The sequence below is a fragment of the Hermetia illucens genome, chromosome 6 (genome assembly GCF_905115235.1).
Source record: "Hermetia illucens chromosome 6, iHerIll2.2.curated.20191125, whole genome shotgun sequence".
Taxonomy (NCBI): domain Eukaryota; kingdom Metazoa; phylum Arthropoda; class Insecta; order Diptera; family Stratiomyidae; genus Hermetia; species Hermetia illucens.
This window is the reverse complement of record NC_051854.1, coordinates 85,219,714-85,237,658: the sequence shown is the minus strand read 5'-3', so window position 1 is coordinate 85,237,658 and position 17,945 is coordinate 85,219,714. Positions and strand designations below refer to the sequence as shown.

The window sequence follows — 17,945 nt, the reverse complement described above, 5'->3', positions numbered from 1 at the left end:
GCACTTCGTGGATTGTGGAGAGGTCTTGAGTAACTTTGGGTAACTGAATACTACCACATGCGTGTTTTTCAAGCTTTATGTTTCAGGTCATTGTTTTGGCATATCTTGAATAAAAAATCTAAAACAGTTTCCTTTAACTTTACTAATTTTTTTTTATCAATTTGCGAATATGCATATTTCGGCGACTACTTGTCGCTTTCCTCAAATTAGTAAAGTTAAAGGCGACCGTTTTGATTTTTTTATTTATATGGACACTATTTACTCAAATGCTCTAAATGTAAGTTTTATTAATATCTTGGATGTTTGACAAATACCCGATTTCTCTGCGCTGGTATGCATTTTTTTAAATATCAATCTTTATTGGTAACCTTTTTCGGGACACTTATGCATTTCCTACGACGTTGTCCGGATTTCATTTTGCTCTCTGTATATTGTTTTCTATAGTTTCATAATTTTGCATTGCCGATGTGGCACTCAATTCTAGATTTTTTAGAATGAAACCAACTGATCATTGATTAATTGCCGGGAGATCGTTATTTTCGCGACTGACTATTTTAACAAATATTTCAAGTTACGTTTGTATAAACAACATATTCGAATTTAACGTTCAATTTGAGCATCCACTTGTCCCAGAAAAACTAATTCTGAATTGAGAAAGCGGGACGGATGTATTTTACCCATCTGACAATACTTTCCCACATTCCAAGTCCACTTGATAAAACAACTGACATTTCCAATTGATGTACTTGTCGACAAATTTGTGATGTGTCGGTTGTCGACTTTACCCGTAAAATTGCACTGAATGAGCCCAAATACAAGACATTTCAAGTTCGGAACACCTACAAATTCCTCGCGATGTCGTGGATCAGTGATTTAGCCGGTCGCGCGGAGAACATCCTTAACAAACTCGACCAAAATGCAGCAAATGTCCTTCAACAACCCAACCGTCCGGAGTCTACAAAAAGTGAAACCGAAGAACCCCGCATAGACCCAATATCAACAGAAACAATCAGAAGAAATCTTTCATCAAACTCCCTCTCCCTTAGCCGCTCACTAACTCCTAAAAGGAGCGCTCGAAATGACTTGAATGTGCCAATGAAAATTGAAAATGGCGAGGGCTCAGTGAAATCAGACAAACTCAGCGGAGGCGGATCGAATATTTCTTCTCGTCGAAGTTCAATTGGTTCCCGGACGGACGGCACAGTTATCGAACAAGAGATGACATCCTCGACTCACTCCAATTCGAAAACATCCAATCAGGATTTGAGTCTTGAACGTGAGCTGGCTGCCATGAAAATTATCCTGGCTGAAGTCACAGCCGAGCGGAACGAGCTTCAAGGAGACCTTGATGTCCTGCAGGCGCAGATTAAACAATCTGGGGCAGAGAATCGAATACGAGAACTGGAGCAATTGGTTGATGCGCTGGCCGTTGAACGCGATGAAGTGACGAAAGAACGTGACCAAATTAAATCAAGTGTGGACGAATATATCAAGTCAATTTCTGAACTGGAGACGAACCTCTCGAAAGTGAGGCAGTCTATTATCGAGTTGACTGAGAAAAGTGATTGGCAAACGAAGGAGATAAGCCAGAAATCGATTGAACTGCAAGAATATAGAAAGAAAGCCCAAGCGACGTTACAAATGAAGGAGAAGATCATCGAAGAATTAAAAGCAAAAGGTAAGATTTTTCAGTGAATGGTACGTTTATTGTAAGGCAAGTTAAAAATGCGGCGCTTATTATTTGGATACATATGCTTTATGGGCTCCAATATCCTCTCCTCCTCTTCCTTCAACACCTCAGAATTATTTAACTGTTACGCATAGCTGAATTTTTTTGAGAGGTGAGAGAGCCAAGCGACCGTTTATTCTAAAGTATTCCTTTGCCAATAACGTATTGAAAAGGTTTGCTTCCTGATTTTTGCTTGGAATATCCTGTAATGGAATTGTCGCCCCTTTTTCAACATGTGTGTTCTATCAATGGGAATTGGCCATGTCCCGAACAACGCGTTCATGTATATATGGGCCGTATGCCGACTCTGGATAGGATATGTGTGCGTTTTTATGGGTAGGACGAGTGAATGCATTTACGCACTGAGATTAGCCGTTGCACTACCAAGTAAACACCTCCCGTCATCAGAGAACTAGCCTGGAATCGTTCGACAGATTACTTCGGATTGGTTCTCCGGGTATGCCTTATTAGAGAGCCTTCAAGTCAGGCAATTTCTTTCACCGACGGGCGAAGGAGACAGGGGGCAGGGAATTGGTAGTTCAAAGAACTGTTTGCTATCCGGTCCTTCCACCGATTGAGCGCGTAATGCGCGACTTGGCTCCATCAGTATCTTTTTAACAATATTGTTCAGAAAGAGTTCAATTGGATCTGCATAAAGTTGCTGACGGATCCCATCCCACTTTCCACACGAAAAAATGTGTGATCGTCCACGACCTCATTGCAGAACACGCAATCAGTGGATCTCGTTCAGGTACGACGGAAAACCTCCATAACCGCTTGGCAGCTAGGTAAGAAAATAATAATCTCATCATGTTTTCGGTTCAACTACTATCAGCAGCATCAGCTCGTGCCTCTGGGCTATAAAGCAAAAAATACCGCGTTGCACACATGAGAAGACGTCTTTTGCTACAAGGAGGAGTTCTAGCTTTTGCCATTACCCTACTTAAGTTCGGAACTTTGTCCGCTGCTGCCTTGATTTGCTGGAAAAAGTTCATAATCGAGTCGAGCGTCGAAGGTACTTAAGCGTTGATCAACTTGCCGATTGACATAGGATTGGAATCGGGATTCACTATTTTGTCGGTTTTTTCAGGCCAAAGCTGAAACTATGATCAGTTATACATTCGTTTACCCATCATCATCATCAACGGCGCAACAGCCGGTATCCGGTCTAGGCCTGCCTTAATAAGGAACTCCAGACATCCCGGTTTTGCGCCGAGGTCCACCAATTCGATATCCCCAAAAGCTGTCTGGCGTCCTGACCCACGCCATCGCTCCATCTTAGGCAGGGTCTGCCTCGTTTTCTTTTTCTACCATAGATATTGCCCTTATAGACTTTCCGGGTGGGACCATCCTCATCCATACGGATTAAGTGACCCGCCCACCGTAACCTATTGAGCCGGATTTTATCCACAACCGGACGGTCATGGTATCGCTCATAGATTTCGTCATTGTGTAGGCTACGGAATCGTCCATCCTCATGTAGGGGGCCAAAAATTCTTCGGAGGATTCTTCTCTCGAACGCGACCAAGAGTTCGCAATTTTTCTTGCTAAGAACCCAAGTTTCCGAGGAATACATGAGGACTGGCAAGATCATAGTCTTGTACAGTAAGAGCTTTGACCCTATGGTGAGACGTTTCGAGCGGAACAGTCTTTGTAAGCTGAAATAGGCTCTGTTGGCTGACAACAACCGTGCGCGGATTTCATCATCGTAGTTGTTATCGGTTGTGATTTTCGACCCTAGATAGGAGAAACTGTCAACAGTCTCAAAGTTGTATTCTCCTATCCTTATTCTTCTTCGTGTTTGTGTTTGACCAGTGCGGTTTGATGTTGTTGGTTGATTCGTCTTCGGTGCTGACGTTGCCACCATATATTTTGTCTTGCCTTCATTGATGTGCAGCCCAAAATCTCGCGCCGCCTGCTCGATCTGGATGAAGGCAGTTTGTACGTCTCGGATGATTCTTCCCATGATGTCGATATCGTCAGCATAGACCAGTAGTTGGGTGGACTTGAAGAGGATCGTACCCCTTGCATTTACCTCGGCATCACGGATCACTTTCTCGAGGGCCAAGTTGAAGAGGACGCATGATAGCGCATCCCCTTGTCGTAGACCGTTGTTGATGTCGAATGGTCTTGAGAGTGATCCTGCTGCTTTTATCTGGCCTCGCACATTGGTCAGGGTCAGCCTAATCAGTCTTATTAATTTCGTCGGGATACCGAATTCTCTCATGGCCGTGTACAGTTTTACCCTGGCTATGCTAGCATAGGCGTCTTTAAAGTCGATGAACAGATGGTGCAACTATTGTCCATATTCCAACAGTTTTTCCATCGCTTGCCGCAGAGAGAAAATCTGATCTGTTGCTGATTTGCCTGGAGTGAAGCCTCTTTGGTATGGGCCAATGATGTTCTGGGCGTATGGGGCCTAGTAAGATAGTGGAGAATATCTTATAGATGGTACTCAGCAACGTGATACCTCTATAATTGCTGCACTGTGTGATATCACCCTTTTTATGTATGAGACAGATAATGCCTCGTTGTCAATCGTCAGGCATTGATTCGCTGTCCCATACCTTGAGCACAAGTTGATGAACCACTTGGTGTAACATTCGTTTACCCGTCGCATCAAAATATCAAGCTCTGGTTTTCGCCTGCGTCCGGCAGTAAATGCCGGAACATCATCTACATAACCGATCAGGCGCGGCTCTTTTGGCATGTCGAGTCTTAGCAGATTATCATAGAAAGTGTTCCGAAGGTCCGGCCCTACGAAGGAGCCCCGTTTCACCCCGATGTGATCTCCATCCCCTCTCTGGTCTTTCAAGGTCCACAGATTAGTAAGTGTTCTCTCAGATCATCCATCAATATCCGCAAGAGGTAGCCTAGCGCATAGAATACAAAATTGAAGCATTCTGATATGTTCGGTGAGCCATTTCAAGTGTACAGAGTGGTCGGTATGCAAACACCTTTTCCTTTGGCGTTCAATGTGACTTTATCACCTTCCAACGACAAGGGAAAATGCCCTCCGGCAAGCGTTGAACGCGCTGAGGTGTAGGTCTGCCGAGATAACGTCGGGCCCTGGTACCTTCTTAATTTTTTAGAGAATACTGCCTCTTCATAATGAAAAGTGGGCAATCCTTAACGTCTTCTAGGCTGTTGTCATCAACCCGAAAAGATGCATAGGGGATAATCATTGTACAATGCGGCCCAGTTCGGCGTTAAGTGAGTAGGGATTCCGCAGAATGCGCGGGCCTTTCTACAAAACAGGGAGGACTGCCCTCCAAATTCCTACTATGGAATTTCGAATCCCAGAATAATACGAACAAGCTGAATCGCCTGGTATCCGACATCCAGTCACGATAACAAATTCTTCAGCCACCCAGTGAAATTTGAACCGCGGATTTCCGCTGCGACAGCCTAGCGCTCTAAACACTTGAATCATCCGGACAACCCCAGAATGTCCACGTTTGAGAAAGCGAACATAATAGGATTTTCGATGTTAAATTCTTTCATCATAGCCTAAATCGCGAACGTTAAGTCCGTCCTTATTCGGGGCACGGATAATGTATAGTCCCTGGCCATATTATTAGACGTCGTGTTTTCCAGCTTTAAAATTTATTAATAGACACATTTATATAATTTGTATGTATAATATACATAGTTACCTAATTGCCATAAAATATTAATATTTTCGTGAGCCACCTTTTGCTGCTACGATAACTTCAATTCTGCGCGGCATGCTGTCAATGTAACATTGTACTGTATCCTGCAATTGAAGATGATGGTTCCACACATGGTTTATTTTCTCTAGAAGCTAGAAGTTTTGGTTGTGATCACCTCTTTAGCCACTTCCCTCTTCATCAGCTCCCACACATTTTCAATGGGGTTCATATCGAGGCAATTACCCGACCAATCCAATAGAGGAATATTCTGCTCTTCCAAATAAGTTTTCAAAGATCGCGCCGTGTGACAGGGAGCATCATCCTGCATGAAAATGAATGGCTCCCCATTCGGTAACCACTTTCTGAGCTGGGGAACCAACCGAGTTTGCAAGACTTCTATATACTGATCTTGCCTCATAATGCCTTTTAGGACGTACAAACATCCAGTACCTTTGCCGCTGATAATTCATCATCTTTGTAGGGTGCTTCACAGTGTGAATCACGAAGTCAGGATTAAATTTTTCTCCAGGACGACGGCGCACAAACTGAGTTCTATTCTTCAAAATTTCAAATGTGCTTTCATCGCTAAAGCAGACCTATCAAGAATAAAAAAAAATAAATGAATATCCTAAGTATCAATGCTTATCTTTCATTATTTTATAATGATGCATCTAATATCAACTTACCGATCTCCGGAAGTTGAAATCTTTATCACGCCACTAAGTGGCCCATTTCCGACGCTTGGCTTTCATCGCAGCCGTTAATTCTCTCTTGGCGAGTCGGTAGGCCTTTAAATGTAAATCCTTTAATTTTCTACGTAAAGTGCGCTCAAATGCAATTACATTAGCATCTTCCAGTTGAGATTTTATCTATCCTGTGGTAGCACATCTGTTTTCTAAGCAAATTTTCCAGATATCTTTCTGACCTGGTAGTACAAATGGGTTTCCTACAGCATCTATTCCTTCGTTTCGCGCTTAGTACGGTGGCTTCAGATACCTTCAACCTTCGTGATATTTCGCGGTTGGAAAACGTTTTCAGATCAATGAGGGCCATTACTTCTGTTATTCTACGTGGTTAAAGGTCGCCTTTTTAAGGTTTTGAGTAAACACAAAACCTTATTAAAATCGGTTCACTGTCTGTCTGTCTGTGAGACGGTTATGGCGATTGACACCAAATTTGGTAGAAAGCTGGGAACTGTGAACGCTCACGCATACAGTGAGTTAGATCCTTTTATGACGAATTTAAGGGGGGTGCAAATTTTTTTTCATCAAATGTAGTCATGGTGGGTATCAAATGAAAGGTCTCGGTTAGTGCTTTCCGAAGCCACTATTAGTTTTGACATTTGCTGGAAAGGTGGGGAGTGCAGCAGAGTTAGCAGCAGGGAGAGTGAGAATAGGCTGGGTTATGTGTCGCCTTAGGGAACAGGTGGCGTTAAAACGGTGCTTTAGATGCCTTGGCTTTGGTCACATTGCGAAGTCATGCACTAACCCAAATGACAGGTCAAAGCAATGCAGGAGATGCGGAGTGGAAGGCCACATCAGTCCAGCCCAGCCTTCCAGGAAATAATGGAGCACCCGGAGGAGGGCTTCATCAGAGCGAAGGTGAAGGGCATCTACATCTACAGCTGCTATGCTCCACCCAGCGCTACACTCGTCGAGTATAAGCGGATGCTTGCTGCTCTTGTTTTGGATGCAAGAGGACGTTGGCCGATCATAATAGGAAGCGATTTCAATGCGTGGGCTCTTGAATGGGGCAGCCGGGTAACTAATGTCAGGGGACGTGTTCTCCTCGAAGCATTCGCGGAGCTGGACGTGGTACTGGCGAATATTGGGTCTTCGTACACTTTCCGGGGAAGGAGCCTGGGGTCTATAGTGGACCTGACATACGTGAGTGCCACTTTAGCCAGTAGAATCGCTTGGCATGTCAGTGAGGACTATACTCACAGCGACCACCAGGCAATCTGCATAGAGATCAAGGGCGGATCGAGCTCGAAAAAGAGTTTTCGCAGAATGCCGGGTGGTATGCTTGGCTGGACAGTGAAAGCTTTCGAGGGGGACACGTTTTCCGCGCTGCTCAAATCCGACATATCCCTGAATGGTACGGCTGGAGAGAAAGCCACCCAGATCACTCCATGGGTGACGGAAGCATGCGATGTTACTATGCCCAGAAGGCGATTGCTCCCCAGTAGGCAATCCAACTACTGGTGGAACAACGAAATCGCAAGTTTGCGAGCCGCATGTTTTCGGGCAAGGAGGCTTTGCCAGAGGCTCAGGGGAAAACCCGGTGGCGACGGTCGAGAGGAGGCACACAAGCAATTGCGTGGCCGCCTAAAGGAAGCCATTCGGAGGAGCAAAAAGAACTGCTTTAAACAGCTGTGCGACCATGCCGACATAAACCCTTGGGGCGAGGCTTACAGAGTGGTGATGAAAAGGCTGTGGAAATCACCCCAGGTGACCTGTCCGCGCCTCCTGAAACAGATTGTTACTACTCTGTTCCCTCACCACGAAAATAGGGGAAGGCAAATTTTTGTCCAGCTAAATGACGACATAATACCGCCTGTAACTGTGGAGGAGCTGCGGGAAATATGTGGTACGTTCGGTGACAACAAGGCCCCAGGGTTGGATGGCATCCCCAACCGAGCTTTGAAACTGGCAGTGAAGACTAGGCCCGACCTTTTCGCCAACACCTTTGAGGCGTGCCTAAAAGAAAGAATATTCCCTGCCCAGTGGAAAAAGCAAGCCACCTGGAAACCCAGCGTCGTATCGTCCTATCTGCCTGTTGGATACAATGGGGAAGTCCACTCTACGGTGGACGCAATTGGCATGGTGGTAAACCTGGCAAAAGGTGCACTGATTTCTGGCGGCTGCTGTGCCGTGGTGGCGTTGGATGTCAAAAACGCATTCAACTCGGCCAACTGGAATAGAATTAAACGGGCGTTGGCTGACATAGGTGTCCCCGGATACTTAGCGAATTTAGTGGAAAACTACCTCTCAGAGAGGACTCTCTGGTACGGGACGGATGAGGGCCTCAAAGAGTACATTGTCACAGCCGGGGTACCACAGGGATCGGTACTTGGTCCCCTGCTGTGGAATATCATGTATAATGGGGTGTTTGCTCTTCCCGCCCCAGAGGGGACTACGATTGTCGGCTTTGCTGATGACCTAGCTGTGGTTGTTGCAGCAAAACACCCAGAAGATGTGGAGGTTTACGCAATAGAAACAGTGAGAGCGGTAAAGACCTGGCTAGAAAAGGCCGGGCTGACCTTGGCGGACGCGAAAACGGAAGCGGTCTTAATAACGAAACGCAAGAAAAATAACACTGTAAAAGTGGAGGTCGGTGGACATACGGTCGTATCAAAGCCGGCTATCAAATACTTGGGGGTAATAATTGACACCAAATTGAGTTTTAGGGAACACCTAGAGTATGCATGCCAAAAGGCAGCCAGTGCCACCACGGCACTTGCAAAAATGTTGCCAAATATTGGTGGGCCGAAACATTGCCGGAGGTTGGTGGTAGCCGGAGTGGTGCGGTCCATCCTGCTCTACTCGTCGCCTGTGTGGGCAGAGGCGCTTGCAAACTGTCAGAGACGGAAGCAGGTGAACTCGGTTTACCGGCGGATGGCTTTGAGGGTTTGCAGTGCTTTTAGAACCACATCAGATGAGGCAGTATTGGTGGTGGCAGGCATGATCCCGGTTGACATTCTGGCCAAAGAAATGAGTGTCCTGTACAATGCAAGACATATGGAGGGGCATGCACAGCGTAGAAGTGCGGCAAGGTCAGAGTCGCTTAATCTCTGGCAACGCAGATGGGACGAGTCTGCGAAAGGTCGGTGGACGCACATTAGGGTGTGGCTTGAGCGAAAACATGGGGAGACCAACTACCACATTACCCAGTTCCTCACGGGACACGGTGGTTGCTACAGGCAGTATCTGCACCGCTTTGGGTTGGATGATTTTCCGAACTGTCCCAGATGCGATGGCATACCGGAGGATCCAGAGCATGTGATGTTTCACTGCCCACGATTTGCGATGGAGAGAAGGAGCTTAAACCAGGTGCTGGGCAGGAGCGGGACCCCGGAGAGCTTGGTTACTGAGATACTGGAGTCCGAGGAGAAGTGGCTTGCGGTTGGCTCCGCAATCATCCAAATGCAGGAGGAGTTGCTGAAGGAACAAAGAAGGAGGAAAGCTGCAAATAGGAGAAGGATGAGTGCCTAAGAGCAAACCTACCCCGCGAAGTAATACCTCAATGGTGGTCCCGCGGGGCTGCGGCTGGAGAGACCGGGGGTGGTTTTTAGTGGGTGTGAATCCCACACGCGCCCGCTGTAGGAGCTGCGGCGGACGTGTCTTTCTAAGATTTTCCACCTCCGTGTAAGCACAACAAAAAAAAACAAGTCGGGAAACCGGAAGCTGGACGCTTCAGGTACGAAAGGTTTTGTGTATTTCTTAGTACGTAGCACGTAATATATGCATATATTATGTGGGAATATCCACTTTCGGATGATATTGACATTCATAGTCTTGAATTTGCAAAGAAGCGACAACTTTGACGTATTATAACTTTGTTAGTAATAGTGCGATTTCCACCAAACTTGGTAAGATTATGCTCTATGTTATACCCTATATTGTTGCGAAATTTCGTGGTCCTAGCATGAATTTAAGGGGGTTCTGCAGGGAATTACTAAAAATTATAGTAATATACTATTATTAACTTTATTTATGCAGATATCAGTGTGGAAGGTATTTCGGAGCCCAGGCACCATATAGTGGCAGCCTCTTGATTTTTTTTCAGATTTTTCGGTTTGGTAGTTTCTGAGAATGGCCCCCGTAAAGGAATGGTCACTTTCAACCACCCGCACTCCCCACCTTTTCAACAAATGTGAAAACTAAGACCAGCTTCGAAAAGTACTGACCGAGACCTTTAATCTGATACCCCACATGACTATATTTGATGAAAAAAAAATTTACACCCCCCTTTTGCATGTATGGGGACCCCCCCTTAAATTCGTTGTAAAAGGATGTAATTCACTGTATGCGTGAGCGTTCACAGTTCCCAGCTTTCCACCAAATTTGGTGTCAATCGCTATAACCGTCTCCGAGAAAAATGCGTGTGACGGACAGACAGACAGACAGACAGACGGACAGACAGACAGACAGACAGTAAACCGATTTTAATAAGGTTTTGTGTTTACACAAAACCTTAAAAAGGGGGGGGGGGTGCAATTTTTTTTCATCAAATGTAGTCATGTGGGGTATCAAATGAAAGATCTCGGTTAGTACTTTTCAAAGCCACTCTTAATTTTGACATTTGCTGAAAAGGTGGGGAGTGCGGGGGGTTGAAAATGATCATTCCTTTAAGGGGGCCATTCTCAGAATCTACCCAACCGAAAAATTTGAAAAAAGTCAGGAGGCTGCCACTATATGGTGCCTGGGCTCCGAAATACCTTCCATACTGATATCTGTACAAATAAAGTTAATAATAGTATATTACTATAATTGTTAGTAATTGGCTGCAAAACCCTCCTTAAGTTCATTATAGCACCACGAACAATATAGGGTATAATATAGAGCATGATCTCTCCAAGTTCGGTGGAAATCGCACTATTACTAACAAAGTTAAAAGACTTCAAAGTTGTCGCTTATTTGGAAATTCAAGAATATGAATGTCAATATCATCCGAAAGTGGATATCCTCACATAATATATGCATATATTACGTGCTACGTACTAAGAAATACATAAAACCTTTCATACCTGAAGCGTCCAGCTTCCGGTTTCCCGACTTGTTTACCCATGGTCAAAATGTCCAAATTTATTATTCATATTTGATAAATGCCCTGCACACAAAATAAAAAATAGATGCGTAGTATAAAACTATAGCAGACGAGAATCCAAAGAAACAAATTTATACTTATCATACGTTGTTTCTTCTGGTCATATCCCGCACAAAGTGAGGAAAAAAGGGAGACCCTGTATTCGAGTGCAGTGCCAGGGCGTTAAGGTCTGAATACTTGTACTTTTTTCGCGAAAATGAATAGAATCTGAAAACGTGGTTCGAGAAAGTTAAGTCTATCTTCAATGACCGCAATGGACCGACTCTACGATACAAGAGGTTGCCGACATACTTCTGAATCCACCACTAACCCTGCCGATCAGCAGCGGTACAAGTTCTCCAACAGCCTCGAGATTGGTGAAAAGAAGCTAAGAAAAAATAGTGTCAAGAACGCTCCAGGTCAAGAAAATAAAGCCAACTAGGCGACAATGTGACAGTTTGCAGTGCAGAAGGCGGCAGGATTTGCTGATACAATCGCAATTACAGGCCGAAACCACGCCCACAATTCCAGATCTCTCTTCTGTTCTGTCTTGAAAATCGACCACAAAAACGAATAGTGTCACTACTGACAATGGCTCTACGATTACATTATGTAACTTAATTTCAACTGTTAGGCCGAGGGCAAGTTGAAATGCAGGGCGATGCAGGAAAACAAGAAGTGAAATTATCAGTGTACAGGGTGAGCGAAATTCGAGGCGCAAGCTCATCGTCGTTATTTGTTTTGGATAGTGCACCGGTGTGCCGTCAGTCTTACCCACTTTTCTCTAAAGCCGCTACACCGATTGAAACGACATTTGGTGGGCATATAGGAACTATGAAATCCCACGCATATATGCAAACGGGGACATACATTTTTTTCTTCGAATATAGGCTTTTGGAATATCAAATAAAAAGCCTCTCTTAGTACTATCACGAACCGATCTTAGTTTTCATACCCGTTGCGAAATAAGGGAGACGGGACGGGAATCATTTGAATGGTAGAGGATTCAGGCTGCCACTTGCATTTTATTGTAAATAAGTATGGAATTTTCTTTTAATTTCTTCAAATAATCCAACAAATAATGTTATCTCCTTGATTCTACCATCTTTCAGGCTCTAGTACTGACCAAAATCTTGACAACAACAATGAAAAAATTCTGAATATGGAAATAAATGGTTTGCGACAAGAAAATCAACATCTCCGTGACGAAATGAAAAATCTTCACGATCAAATCGAATCGTCCAAAGCTTTTATAGAAAACCTTGAACAACAACTCAACGACAAAACAGCAGAAATCTCATCAATACATAATGCAAATCGTGAAAAACTCACAATAGAACAACGTCGTGCACAACAATTCGAATCGGAAAATCTCATCTTAAACCAGGAATTGAATGCAGTACGTGACGAAATGAACAGACAACAAAAATCATTTTCTGCTCGACTTCATGAGAAGACAAATGAACTGATGAAGTTGCGTTCCCAAATGTCCGAGTCGCCTACATTGCTTTCAGATAATGGTAACTTTGAGAATCGAATGCAATCACTTACTCAAGCGCTGGTAAAGAAGCAGGCAGCTTTGGAAACAGTTACGGCTGAGAGGAATGCTATGCGATTGCAGTTGGAGAAAGTAGAGGTAATAGTTTTATACCAATTGATTTGAAATGAATCAAGATAACTTTTTATTGGACCAAATTAATATATATTTACTCAGATGGTGGGAGGATAAAAGTAAGAATAAAATTTTAAGGTTCCGAAGGATTTTTTAACTGCAAGGAGGTAAGTAGCAGCTGGTATCTACCATCACAATCTGAACATGTACACCGCGGAGACCAAGAATTATATTTACCTTATCTTCGAAGCAAAGCGAAAGAGGGAGCGGAGCCGGACTGGAGATAACACCAGCAAAACAAAGGGTCTCAGTCTGATGGGTCATTGCGCTCTTCCTATCTCTAGTAACGTAGTAAACATTGAGACGTCGATTAATTTGTCTATCTTGGTAGCGTTTTCTTTCCTCACGATGACACCGCGTGGGATCCGTCAACACTCAACATCAAGTTGTTCCGCGCCAATGTTCTCTCTGTGCTGTTATATGGCAACATGTTTCTATAAAGCTCCAAGCCTTCATCGTGGTACTCTGGTTCGACAACACTATTGCTGTTCCAGAGTGCCGACGAGCGGATCACCTTGAAAACACAAAACAGTAGAGGAGGAAAGTAGGCTTCTCATGGAAACTTGGAGGAAACTGAAGTACTGAAGTAGCCTGAGTTAAACCGCTTCTTTGTCTGTGTTTAAAAGGGCCTGAACCGCTCAGTTCGATGGGAACTATTAGCAAGTTATTCTCTGAGCTTGAAACATTGGTGTTGAGACAAAAGGAATTGAGCGGATGACGGTAAAGTGCGATTGTATCCATGGGCAGAGGCGAAAAAGCCCTCAAGTTACTGGGTATGCGAAGTACCGGTCTTATAAATAGAATAGTCCTGATCTTATAAATTCTTTGTTTCCTCGACACCCGTTACCCTATTCGGTATTGCCGTGAGCGAAATCAATTTTTCTTTCTCAAAATCGAATGTATGAAAATGAGACAACCATTTAATAAACCATGCACTGGCAAGAAAAAATTACTAGTGTTAGCAAAGTCGACGTCATTCTCATTGCGTGTACCAAAGCCTTCATTCCCTGACACTGGTTACATTTTGCCTTTTTACCGAGATGATCATAGTTGTCGGCAGATTCGGGAAGAGAGAATGACCGAAGATATTACGTTGGATCGGTGGCGTAACATGCTGTGGTCACGTCCGAAATAAGAACATCAGCGATCGATATATGGTTGCACCCATCGTCCAAGATTGTGAAAGAGGTTACTTGGATGATATGGTAATGTATTTCGTCCTGACAAAAATTCGCTAGCAAAGAGTGTTCTGAGTATGGACGCCAATGGGTTGTCAAAAAGACTTAACGAAAGTACGATGGTTGAGCGGTCGCTGCAGTACAAGCAGTATACCCTTGCTGCCTTCTTGGATATAGAAGGAGCCTACAACAACGTCAGTACCAACGCCATCAAGGAAGCCTTGACCGGTGTTGGATTGGAGGGGTATCTCACGCATTGGATTATATCCATGCTGAGTACCAGGATAATCCAATCCGATCTGGGAGGCAACCACTTGACCAGAGCTGTGAACAGAGGCACGCCCCAGGGTGGTGCTATCTCACCGGTGCTCTGGTTAATAGTAATGGACAAAATTTTACGTACGTTAGACAGCAGCGGGGTGAAGGCGGTGGCGTATGCCGACGACTTGGTGATACTAGTATCTGGGATGTTTCCGTCCATTATGAGCGACATCATGGAAGGAGCGTTGCGAAAGGTGTGCCTGTGGGCCGCAAGATGCGGACTCAGCATAAACCCAACCAAAACGCAACTGATGCTATTCACCACCAAGACAAGGATACCTGAATTCCATCTACCACGGCTGAATGAACAAAGATTGGTTCTTTCCTCTAATGTGAAGTATCTGGGTGTAATCCTGGATCCTAAGCTAAATTGGAGGTTGAACATAGAACTGAGGGTTAAGAAGGCCTGTATAGCCTTCTATGCCTGTAAGAGAACCTTTGCCAAGAAATGGGGTCTCCGGCCGAGGATGGTTCTCTGGATGTACACCGCTGTAGTGCGTCCGATCCTGACGTACGGATCTATTGTATGGTGGCAGGCTTTGAAGAAGAAATACAATAGAACGAAGCTTAATAGGATTCAAAGAACCGCGTGTGCAGGTGCTACGGGGGCTCTGCAGTCTTGCCCGGCAGATGCTCTCAATGTACTGCATCTCCTCCCCCTTGACCTCCACATCAAATATGTTGCAGCGTGTAGCGCCGTCAGACTACGTGAGTCCGGATGCTGGGCAGCGAAGTCCTACGGCCACAGCAACATTCTACATAGATGAAATACCTCGAGAAATCTGGGCATCCCCCACGGACTATGTCACACGCAAGCTGAACTTCACGAGAAACTTTGCTGTGGACCTTCCAACCAGGGCAAAGTGGAAGACCGGCGGCGTGTTGCAAGACTATGACACGGTATTCTTTACGGACGGATCAAAGATGGCCTATGGAGTCGGCGCGGGGGTTTTCTCGAATACACACGGTGTGCCCAAGTCGTATGGTCTCCCAGGTTTCACCAGTGTATTCCAGGCGGAAGTACTGGCGATATTGGAAGTCTGTCGATGGCTGGAGCGTGATTCGAGCCCCAAGCGTAACATAGCCATTCTGACCGACAGCCAAGCGGCCATCAAGGCCTTGTACTCAACGACGACATCTTCCCGGTTGGTGGGGCAGTGCAGAGATACGCTCAACCATCTGGGCGGCACGCTCAAGATAACTCTCCTCTGGGTTCCCGGGCATAGGAACATAGAAGGGAATGAGCGGGCTGACGGATTGGCCAGGCAAGGCTCTGCTCTTGGCAGTCCCTCGGGGAACACAGTCGGTGTTCCGCTGGCGGCTGTCGGGGGCCGAGTCTACTCGCACTACCTAGCAGCCGCGGGCCTGAGATGGCGAAGGCTTACAAGCTGTGCCAAATCAAGGAGAATTTGGCCCGCTTATAACATAGCCCGATCAGCTCCTGTGCCAGACGCGTGCAAATGCATTCAAGATTACGGCGGTCTGCACGGGGCACTGGCCCATAGGGGACCATGCCGCTAGGCTCGGCTTACCCTACAACTCGCATTGCCGAAGCTGCGGAGAAGGAAGGGAAACCCTCATGCACTTTCTCTGCGATTGCCCGGCTCTGGCTCGAGTCAGGCTGCGGACACTGGGTAAACCATTCTTTGGGGACCTCAGTGAGATTTCTAGTTACATGGTCGGAGAGCTGCTTTCTTTCGTGAATGCTACGGGCTGGCTCTGAAGATCCGAGCCAACTGGACTCCACTTCCCTGTTCCTATAACAACAGTCACGGTCTTAGGAGTTTGTGGCATCAAAACGGCGCACCAAAGCGCTAATTGGGCTCCTAGGAGCGGCCACTGATACCTACCTACCTACCTACGATGGCTTATCAAATGATCATTTGAGAGCCTCTCGACTCAATCTAGATCACTCATATGAGGAACCGACCCTATTTCTGAACAAGGCAAAGGCTAAAGAAGAGAAGAAATGCTGAGTAATTACCTCTAATCCTCCTCATTAATTTGGGCTTGGGATCAGCATATTATGTAAATAATATGGCGGAGTTGTTTTGAATATCATGATCAATGGGTAAAGCTATGAATTAGCTGTCGATAAATGAAGAAAGGCCACTCACGATCCCTACTCCCAGGCGGTCTCCAGTGATCGTATGGATTGTATCGTTTATCTTTATTGGTAGAATCAGCTTTTCAATCACGGTTTATTTACGTATCGTTGGGGAGAGTGGATGAGAGTTAAGCGCAACATCTCAATGCATTACTTGACATATTTTGTCTACTGCTGCCTTTATTTAATTCCGTTACTGATATGTTAATTGGTAGATCTGCTGCGCTGGAAATCCTCCATGGATACTTTGGGGCACTACTTCCTTAGATTACTTTGTGTCGTTTCATAATTGCCACAACATAAAAATATATTTAATTAGTAGGTAGGTTTTCGTGTTCAATTATGTAGCTTTGTAATTATTATTTGGTTTAAGTATATAAAATATAGAAAAGGTATTGGCTTATCATCTGTTTTCTATTACAATTTTAGGACCAACTTCGTCATTTAATGGTCGAACAGAGGCAGCAGAGATCGCAGATTATCAATGTCAATGACACTGATGATGTCAAGGCTCAAATGCCTCTTCTAATGCAAGAAAATCCATTTGATACAAATGTGACACGCCGTGTTAAACGTGCGTACACTTCTCTGGATTCAGCTGGAATACGGTTGGGGGTATTTTTACGGCGTTATCCATTAGTGAGGATTATGGTCTTCATTTACATTGCATTCCTACATTTATGGGTTATGTTTGTTCTTCTCTCTTCAACACCTTCGTGATAAATCGTGACCTGTTAATAATTAAATTATATTTAAAGGACTATTATATGTACTATATGCATACGGCAACTAAGTTGTCTTTTATGTTTCAAATTGTATTATGCACATTTAGAAATAACAAATAAAATACATTCTATTAAATTTCAAAACTGATGAACATTTTTTTCCATTGTTCTGACTTCTTGGTACGTATTCTCGATGTTTCATTATATAATAAGAATGTGTAAAACAAAACCTTATTAAAATCGGTTTACTGACTGAAACGGTTACTCCTATTGATATGAAATTTAGTAGAAAGGTGGGAACTGTGAATCCCTTCGCTGCATTAAGTAGCCTAGTTCTACATTCAGTTTAAGGGGGTCATGTGGAGTATCCAATTAAAGATCTCGATTAGTAGTTTCCGGATCGGGTATTAGTTTTGACGTTCGTTGCGTGCGTTTAAAGAAAAGTCAGTTACTTCAGGAGACTCAAAATACTCTCCATACCGATACCTGTTTAAATAAAGTAAATAATAGTATTTTATCATACTTATTAAAGTATATTTTTTAGAAATTGCTTCGAAACCGCGGGGTCCTCTTTAACCTGACCCTGAAAAAAGTGATCCGTGGTGCTCATATAAATGCGAAAGACCATTCTCTTTAAGTTCACTCAACTACTGCCCTATGCACATCAATGAAGGCAAGAAACAACGTCAAACCGCGCTGGTCAAACGAGAAAAATAAAGATAGGAGACTACAACTTTGAGACCGTTGATAAT

General features: G+C 44.5%; 1 protein-coding gene across 1 annotated transcript; it reads left to right on the top strand.

Annotated features, from left to right (window-relative positions):
* The first annotated feature begins 722 nt into the window (after positions 1–722).
* Positions 723–17,350, top strand: LOC119658976 (golgin-84). Its single transcript, XM_038066856.1, has 3 exons — positions 723–1,678; positions 12,303–12,826; positions 16,898–17,350. Exons 1-3 carry the CDS (start codon positions 856–858, stop codon positions 17,186–17,188), a joined length of 1,638 nt encoding a protein of 545 aa, XP_037922784.1. The 5' UTR covers positions 723–855; the 3' UTR covers positions 17,189–17,350.
* The last annotated feature ends 595 nt before the right edge of the window (positions 17,351–17,945 follow it).